This window comes from Mixophyes fleayi, chromosome 7, assembly GCF_038048845.1.
Source record: "Mixophyes fleayi isolate aMixFle1 chromosome 7, aMixFle1.hap1, whole genome shotgun sequence".
Classification (NCBI taxonomy): Eukaryota; Metazoa; Chordata; class Amphibia; order Anura; family Limnodynastidae; genus Mixophyes; species Mixophyes fleayi.
This window is the reverse complement of record NC_134408.1, coordinates 1,652,025-1,661,950: the sequence shown is the minus strand read 5'-3', so window position 1 is coordinate 1,661,950 and position 9,926 is coordinate 1,652,025. Positions and strand designations below refer to the sequence as shown.

Sequence of the window (9,926 nt, the reverse complement as noted above, 5' to 3'; positions counted from 1 at the left end):
ATGGCTGAGGATTAGATCCTGAATACTGTATGACAGATGCAGGTGTCAGCTCTCTAGGGGGTAACACAATAAACATGGTACAAAGGGAACAGATAAAATAACATGTTTTTTCAGTTATTTAGCTTGTTAACCCATTCTTGGCAGATAATTGCATTGTCTTGTTAGATTGTTAGCTCTTTGTCACATGGTTTCATTACCTTCTTGACCAGGTGCTATCAATTTTATTATGGGAGCAGATGGGGGTCACTCAACTCCATTAATGTTTTGTAATAAGACGGTTTCTCTGGTCTATTCACTGGAGAGGTCAGGTTAGTGCTTAGAACACAGCCTATTAGCTAACTTGTTCTAGCAACCAACACATAGCATATAAGGAAGTAACAGAGCAGCGGAGTTTAACACATCTGGGACTGGACATTTCACATCCTCTGGCTGAAGCTGAAGAGCAGAACACAAGAGACGCAGAGAGAAGAAGAAGATCATTGCCATAATGCTTCTCCTGACCCTCACAGCACTGCTCCTCCTAGGTGAGTTCTAGGTCCAGGTAATAGAGCAGATTTTGGAGGAAGATTCAGAGGGAAAAATAAATTCTGAAATGCAGGATTTTAGGGTTAATAAATGAATCAAGTCACTGATTAACATGAAGAAGGTTGTGAGGGCAGAGAGAGATGTGGACTAGGCACAAACACACACACATTCTTCACTTATAATGGGGTCATCTAAGTTTTTACTCTGGTTACTATGTAAACCCGACGTCAATGATTACCTCAATGTGATATTGTTGGATATATTTTTCTCTTTTGTTCTAATATGTGTGATTATATTCATTTCTGCCATTTTATTGCTATCCAGACCCAGGCATCCATGGGGATTTTGATGTCCAAATACACATGATTGGTGTAACTGGTTCAGTCTCAATCAATACAAAGACATGGACTCTCAGGACCAATCTGACCGGTGCATGTGGCGTTGTCAATATTTCCATACATGAGTTTCCAGTGAAATATGGAGCATCATTCAATCACTGTGATGTTGAAGCCATTGGACACTTGCGTTACAATGTCACTATGAGTGGATTCTCACAAGTGGCTATTGATAGTAACATTAGGTATGAAGGGCGCTCATTGGTTTTAAAGACCTGTGGTCAGCAGGGATGTGCAAATCTTGTGGAGAAAAATGGCTCCCAGAATGCCTGGCAAGCTATTTTCCATTCTTTCATTATTGGACAAGTCTACTTCCTGAAATCATCGACTCCAGACCTTATCACAGTGGCAGAGCTTGCAGTTTTGGAAGGGATGCCTACGTCTCATGCCTCATTGTTCTTCTCAGACACATGCCAAATGAACAATGGTCAAGTTTTGGGCAGCACAGAAGTTGGAAACAACCAAAAGTTTGTAAAAAAACGACTAGATGTTATAACTGCTTCCATTAAGCCTTTCCTTCTCCTACAGTACCAAGAGAGATGGACATGTGCAGAAGTGAGGTCCATACAGCCCAAAGAAGCAACTGCACAATTCAGCATGACAGGTATCACTGGATCTTTTAGATTCAGACAAGAGTCTCCCTTTTACCCAACACAGCTAAACATGAGCCTATCGGGGCTCAGGGGGCTTGCTGACCATTACGGCATTTACTCTCTACCTGTTCTTGCCCGTCAAGAATCAGGTCAGAATCTGTGCAGCAAAGCAAACATTGGACAGCTTTGGAATCCTTTAGAAGTGAACAGTAACTCTATGGCAGTGAAAAATGGCCATAGCTCTTGGCCAATGGGAGACTTGAGTGGTCGCCACGGCGCTCTTGAGGGTGATGAGAAATATGAGGCTGTTCTAATTGATTTTAATCTGCCACTTTATGGTAACAACAGTGTCGTAGGTCGCTCTGTTGCTATATCTAAGACAAGTGGTGACCAATGGGCCTGCAGCACCATACGGTTGGAAGGAGAAGTTGTTAGAGCACTGGCATCTTTCCATAAAGGTGTAATTGGTAAAGTAATGTTCCAGCAAGCTCCAAGCAGTCCATACAATGACCTTTCCATATACCTAGAGCTCTCCCATGAGTTAAACCCTTTTAGCTCAGGCCATAATTGGCACATCCACAAGTTTCCACTGCAAACAGAGTCAGTGAGCTGTACCAATGCCGGAGGGCATTTCAACCCTTATAATGTATCCACTATTGGAAATTACAGCCAGGAATGCAAGATGAGTCCCCTTCGCTGTGAAACTGGAGACTATGCCGGGAGACACTCGCCAATTTCCCTCTCTACGCCAACTCCAGCGCGGTATCTTTTTACCGACACATCTTCTTCACTCACAGGGCCAAATTCTATCATAGGACTATCTCTGGTTGTTCATGGACCAGAGGGGGCATCTATACGTGTTGCCTGTGCCAACATTCTACTCCAGCGTAATAGTGAAGGAAGGACCAGCATTTGGTTTGGTGCAGGCAATGCCCAGGGAGAGCTTACAGCATCACAAGCCTCAGATAATGACCCTACTTTGGTTGATATCAATTTCCAAGGGTTAAAAGGCCTTGCGGGAGGATTCCATATACACCAGCTTCCAGTGAGTGGAGGGGCGGATAACCCATGCTCAAATACGCTAATCAGAGGTCACTTCAACCCTTTCAATGTAAACGTGTCCACATCTCCGACAGCCGGCAATGGAACAGACGATGAGTATGAGGTGGGTGATATCAGTGGCCGACAGGGTTCTTTAGCAAATCGAGACACTATGAGTAAACAATTCACAGACATGAACTTGCCCCTATCTGGAACCAACAGCGTCCTTGGTCGATCATTGGTTATTCACTATGCAAATGGGTCAAGGTGAGTGACACAGACAACTAATTAAGATAATGAATGTATTCTATCATTTACTGTCATTGGAATCATTCTGTAATAAAGGTGACAGGAATACCAACGACAATAGAAATGATGTAGATAGACAATATATGTTGTAGAAATACAACTACATCACGGTTAAAGATTTTCCTTTAAGACTGTCATGTCCCTCTCCGTTCTATTACTACATTGAGGGCTCTCTCTACAGTCTTCTAATTCATGTATAATTTCTCGGTTGGTTCCGATATCTTTGTATCTGGTACTGATTTTTATATTTTTAAACAGTCTTTTAAATATAACTAAGTATTGACTAATCTTATGGTGTGACTAATATTTCATATAATATAGATTAACATTACTCTTCCTAGAGGAAAACCTAATTTAACAACTCAATGTAGCAGCTTGATGATGGATGTTTTTTATTGCATTAGGAAGCCCCAATATCAAGTTTATTGTTTAGGCTGATAGTTACAACATAGAGAATGACGACACAAGAGACCCAAACATACCTTAAACCACAGCGGTGGTTTTGCATTAAACACATGTAAGTCTGGTTTATTTGTGCAGCTCCCATTATAATGAAACTTGTGGATCTCTATCAACCCCTTTATCCCATTGTGAGTTTTGTTGTCAGTCAGACCTTTGTAGACGTTGAAGACAATGGACCTGATTCGTAAAGAAAAGTTAGGCAAAAAAAATGACTTTTCTCTTGGACAAACCATGTTACAATACAAGGGGTGCACATTAGTTTATTATTTTACAGAAGTTAAATACTGGCTATTTTTTCATCTAGCACACAAATACTTGATAGCTTTATTTTTACACTGAAATGTAAAGTTTATCTAGGAAATGCCCTACCCCAACTATAAATCTGTCCCCTCATTTTTCATTTAGCTCCCCCTCCAATGCAACATGGTTTTGCCCAGGTGCAAAGTTACTCATTTTTTTTGCTTTACTTTCCTTGATGAATTAGGCCCAATATGTTATTTAACTGCCAACAGTTCCTATTTTGGCAGAACTGGGTAAATACATCCAAAATTACAGGTAAGTGACTATTTGCAGCAGTTGCAAGATGAGGATGATGAGACACTAATATAACCCAATGTAGAAGTCACCTAAGAGGGATGATGAGGATGATGAGACACTAATATAACCCAATGTAGAAGTCACCAAAGAGGGATGATGAGGATGATGAGACACTAATATAACCCAATGTAGAAGTCACCTAAGAGGGATGATGAGGATGGGCATTTACACTCCTTACATCCTCTGGTCAGATGATGACTTTTATTAAGAGATAAGTCTAGCAAATCTTCTCAGACAACCTCACATAGTAATTACATTGTGCATGGAAAGGAACAAGGCTGGTGCAAGTGGTAATGAAGAAAAGGAAAATATCTCTCACACATCCTTATCCAAGTTATTTATTTATTTATTTTAAATGTAATGGATGCGAAACATCTGTCAGGTGTTCGTGATATAAAGTAATCTGTGTTTGTAGATTCTGATGTCACAACTCAAATTAGATTAGACAATCTAGTTTCATAAACTGCTTTTGAAGTGGCATCAAGAAGTGATGATTAAGGGCAAACAATAACATATCTAGATACACCGGCCATTCAGCAAATTCATGTGAAGCATGTAAAGATACCTGCACCATAGATTACCCAATCCTGCCCACACTGTCAAAAAAGTTGCAATGTGAAGTATAGTGTAAGTTATTATAGCATAATAAAAGACAGTGTCATGACTCTGAGGTCTCTATCACACCTGGGGGCACTACTATAATTCTGAGGGCCAGATTCCTTGAAGGTACATTTATTGGCCTGCCCAGCCCCTTCCTCTTTATGTCAGCCGTTCCTCTGTGAGCCACTGAGAATTACCTGTATAGAGAGGTAGGGAGCATCAGAGATCCCCACCCTTCTAAGCAGTACCCTAGACATCTAGTATACAGAACCAGAGAAGTGGTACTGTGCTGTTATACATATATACAGAGTAAGATCATATACTTAGATTACACCCAGTATACAGAATAAGAGAAGTGGTACTGTGCAGTTATACATATATACAGAGTAAGATCATATACTTAGATTACACCCAGTATACAGATAAAAGAGAAGTAGTACTGTGCAGTTATACATATATACAGAGTAAGAACAGATACAGGGAATTACACCTAGTATACAGAATAAGAAATGTTCATTTTATTAATATTATTGAATGAAATGGAGATTGTCAGGGAAAGAATCTTTAAATGAAATAAATAACTAAAACAGATAGTAACATACTCAAAAAAATAATTTTTTTCGGTGGTTCTCCTTGGCTGATGCCATCATGACCGGGTAATAATAGGACAGACATTACAATGCTGATAAATAAGGTCCTCTCTGCGACAGCATGGCGCTGGTGGGGTTATTGCCTGCTATAACAGCCTTATTTCTGGCAGTGACCCCATTAGTATATAAGGTGAAGTTAAATAAATCCTTCTGGCCATTTTGCCCTCTGATAAATGGGAAATTTATGTTTTCAATGGTTTAATTGTAGAAATATCAAAAGTCCACTAGGTGGCGACATCTTATCAAGAACCAACAACTGGGATCTTGTATTATTAGTGCAGAAATAATGTCAGGTTCTGGTGTAACATACTGGAGATCAGGGCACGGGGTAAGGTCCCTTTATTGGCACCAAAGTGCAGAGGGTTTGAGGAGCAAGATGGTAGCGTCTGCCGGGAAGAAGTTTGAAAGGAGGAGTTGGGGGAGTGGGGCGGTATAATTGCACCAATGCTCCCTGTTTTGCAGAGCAGGGCAAAAAGCAAATTAAATTTGCAGCTTGATTTTATAGCAATGAAATAAAGTGGTGGAGATTACATATTTAGGGGCTATCACTGCTATTCTGAGGGGTACACACCAATTTTCACTTCACAAAATGACTTTTGAACATGATTTTGAATGTGATTGGTTAACTCTGGACACAGATTCAACCTCAAGAAGAACGGGTGTGCATACTTATGCAACAGGGCAGTGTAGGTTTTTTATTTTAACTTCAGTTTCCTAACAATTGAAAATGTATTTTTCACTTGAATTTTGTTAGTTGCAAGGTCACAATAAAGGATGAGAACACCTTCAGCTTCCATAAGGGTTTGTAGATTCGTTATATCCACTGCGGAATAACAAGCACGAAGCCTGCATAGACATCGGACATATAGATATATAGAGGTCCCTGGGCATATGAGCTTACAATCTATAAACGACTCTGACAATCTGTAAGTTATCTAGATGGATCTACATATTAGGTCCCCTCCGATAACAGGATCTTCAATCACTTGTATCGCAGAGATAGAAAATCTTTTTTCTGGAAATTTATTAAGATAATGTCACCTGAGCAGCTGGGATCCTTCATGCCAACTATAGTCTTTACCGGCTGGGGGTTTTGGTAAATAACGAGTCGGCCTAAATACTGCAAATATCCCCTTTATACAGTATTTAGGGCTTATCTCCCTAGAATAAGTAGACCCCATAGTTACAGTTATCCTAGGTCTCACCAGGCCATACTGTTAGTCGAGTGAGGACTTGGTGTACTGATAAGTCTGGTATAATGGTGAATGGTTCTCTGATCCATATGTTGATATGTGATGTTCCATTTCTCTCCCAGAATGCAGTGTGCCAGCTTCCTGCCTCATTTGCCCTCAGATGGAGAGTGGGTTCGAGCTGCAGCAGAATTTTCCGGCAAGATAACAGGAAGAATCTCTCTGGTGAGGTCGTCAGGTGGTGATCTTAGAACATACTTGCCAAATATCCCACATACTGGAATTTACTTTGCAAAATGAAGCGATTCACGGTGAATCGTGTCATTTTGGCCCCGTGACAAAATGACGTTTTCGTCTCGGGGTGGGGCCAAAATGACGCGATTGACCGTGAATGGTGAATGGTTACTGAAGTGTATATGAAGTTCTAGTTAAAGATGAGGACGAAGAGATATGAAGATAATGGTGAATGATTACTGATATGTATGAGAAGATCTAGGTGAGGATGAGGAAGAAGAGATATGGAGATGAATGATTACTGAAGTGTATATGAAGATATAGGTGAGGATGAGGAAGTTACTTTCAAGGCCCTCTCCAACTCCACTGATCCCTACATCTCCAACCTCATTTCCATCCACGCTCCATCCCGCCCTCTGCGTTTGGCTAATGACCGTCGCCTCTCTTCCCCCCTGGTTACCTCCTCCCACGCTCGCATCCAAGACTTCTCCCGAGCTGCCCCCCTCCACTGGAACCAGCTCCCCCGCTCCATCAGAACATCCCCTAACTTGTCCAGCTTCAAACGGGCCTTAAAAACCCACCTCTTTCTTAAAGCCCTTCAGTCCCCCTCCTAACCGACCTCCTTCCAGCCTCCCACCTACCACCCTCCCTATCCTGCCCTCCTCCTACCTCCCTCCTCATCATTCTCCTCTCCCCCCTCTCCGTCTCTGCCTCCGTTCTACCCCTTTCCTCCTCCTACCCTTGCGTCTCTGTCCGTCCTACCCTCCCCTTAGATTGTACGCTCCTCCTGTTCTCCACCACCATAACTCTGCTCTCCAGCTCCTTGTCTCCTCGTGAGGTCCTCCTGCCCTTCTACCCTTCTAGCTACCCCGCTGGGGGCTCTCACCTCTCATCTAGCTGTACATTGAGCTTCCGAGTTACTGTGCTTTTTGTTAACTGTACCGTGCTGTCTCACCCTGTATTGTGTTTCTGTCTGTCCCTGTACGGCGCTACGGATACCTAGTGGCGCCTTATAAATAAAAATGAATAATAATAATAATAATAAGAGATAAGAAGATGAATGATTACTGAAGTGTATATGAAGATCTAGGTGAGGATGACTAAGAAGAGATATGAGGATATAGGTGAGTGATTACTGAAGCATATGAGGAGATCTAGTTGGGACTGATGAAGGAGTCTGAGGGTGACGGAACTAAGAGTATAAAAAGATTGATAGGGTGGATAATGCTAGAATTGTTTTTAAAACTAAATGGAAATGCCTTGTGTTAATAGGTAACAAAATTAAGCAGTTTTGGAACAAGACTTCCTTGAGTGTTGCAGAATATGGTAGATAGATCTTGTTAAGTAAAACAAGTAAAGATGATTCAGTCAATAATGAGAAGTGTGTGTTCTCTTATATTAGAGCCAGATTGTTTACCCTGACGGAGGGTCCAGTGATACCACAATTCTGGTGGATCTACAAACATTCTCCACCACTCCAGAAAAGGTAAAGAATACACAATCCGTGAAATAGTCATGGCCAGATGCTGGAACTCAATAGCACCAAATAAACAGTTTATATTCCCTACAGATAACCAGTCTTGAGTGGTCCATCCGTACAGAGGACAGAGGTGGAGAGCTGTACAATCCATATGAATTACCAAATCAGGTGAGACTTTCCCAGAATGGTAAAATCAATACCAACACCAATTAGGGCTGCCTACTGTAACTACGGTCACTCCTAATGAAAATTGATTTCGAGATTGCATTGTGTAGTCTCATGATGAATATGTGATTTGTTGGAGTTATGTTCATACTGCTGAGGAATTAGTGGAAATGGTGTCTGTCCTCTGCCATTACTAAGTGGTTCACAAATAATCTGAATGAATGAGGAAAGTTTGGTGCAGTGGGCAATAGAGATGGAAATCGGTAGAGTTGTACGATAACCAAGAACACCAGGAAAGCCTACAGCAGACAGAAGGGTCCAAGAGGGGATCATATCACATAGATTCCAGGCACTCTTTAAAGCATACATGTGACATAAATAACATTACATGAAGCTCTTTGTTTTGCTCTCCTATCTGTTATTTATGGGGGTCCTTTAACAGCATCTATTCGTTATGGCAGCATAGATTGTACATTCTTTCACACACTATACAAGTTGACACTGCAGGTTTTGTTTCACCCCTGAGAATCACAGTCCACCAGCAGGATTTGGAGAAAACACAGTAACCTCATGGGAATAGTGAACGTAGACGTTCAGTAGCCACAGGAGGGCTCCTTTTCATCTCTCAAACCCAGAAAAAGGCAACATGATAGTTTTTTAGGGCCTTCTACTTGGGCCCTAGTCAATCATGGAAGGGCCACACACTAAATTACAGGAGAAGTACTAGAGTTATTCTTTCAGCACAAGGAAGACACCAATATTCCATTACAGAACAGGCTGTAAGAATGGACCATACAGGAACTTTCATGACAAAAGAGGAAAATACTATTGGTCAGAACGGCCACAGGTCAGTCTCCCTAAGTCCTCGTATGACCCTGGAACACAAGCTGACCACCTCTGCTCTCACCTTTGGTCTCTTTTTTATCTTGTCTCCCTAGAGTGGAAACTGGTCATGGTGCACGTCACAGAGACCCCACCACTGTAGAGTGGGAGATCTGATGAGAAAACATGGACTTATAAGTCCAGGGAACAACGTTTTGGTGACTGATCCTAACTTACCTCTGACCAGGGACTTCACAGGTATAGTTATACGTAGTCCCATACAGGGGCATCACCAGTTATGTCAGGCAGGACTAATGCAAGAACTATTGGGATTGTGTACCCAGGCCCCCTTCTCCAAAAAGCCAATATGACTGTGGATTTATTATGTGCCTCCTTGGAAATATAGCATCAGTGTTACAGGAAGATTTGGAGAAGATTGCACTGTATAATATAATTATAGACCAATACCTGCAATATGTCCGCAGATCATATTATTAAATAGCCTAAAGCGTTATCTGTTCCTGCAAATATTGTTATACCAGAACTCTGCTTATTCTGTATAGTACAGAGGCAAATTATGATACATACATAGTTTCAGTACCAGAAAATGTGCCAGAAACTCTAATTTTATTTATAATTGTTCTTTGTTCTTCTTAATTATTTACTAAGTGGGAGTAGCCCACCTACCCGTGTGCTAACATGCCCAGCGCCTGCTCCCGTAGACTTCAATCTATATAAATATGATAAGTGTGGTGAACACATCCACAGACAGAAGAACGCAGTAGTCACAACTATAGGACCTATCAGCCACCGCGATGCCTGTCATGGTAGTACTGTACACACACAGGATGGACTATACTTGG

At 41.5% G+C, this 9,926-nt stretch overlaps 1 protein-coding gene across 3 annotated transcripts in view; it reads left to right on the top strand.

Annotated features, from left to right (window-relative positions):
- Positions 1 to 334: 334 nt before the first annotated feature.
- LOC142097151 (uncharacterized) overlaps positions 335 to 9,926 on the top strand; it is an 18,495-nt gene continuing 8,903 nt past the window's right edge. The window contains exons 1-7 of one of the 3 annotated variants that reach the window (XR_012678136.1): positions 335 to 524; positions 850 to 2,821; positions 6,488 to 6,587; positions 7,999 to 8,082; positions 8,167 to 8,244; positions 8,983 to 9,088; positions 9,180 to 9,254. Coding sequence is in view for 2 of the 3 variants with exons in the window: in XM_075178763.1 (XP_075034864.1) it covers positions 488 to 524; positions 850 to 2,821; positions 6,488 to 6,587; positions 7,999 to 8,082; positions 8,167 to 8,244; positions 9,180 to 9,321 (2,413 nt within the window). In the remaining variant the exon portion in view is untranslated. Of the gene's footprint in view, positions 525 to 849; positions 2,822 to 6,487; positions 6,588 to 7,998; positions 8,083 to 8,166; positions 8,245 to 8,982; positions 9,322 to 9,926 lie in introns of those variants that run through there. The other 2 variants (XM_075178764.1, XM_075178763.1) reach the window with 2 other exon arrangements.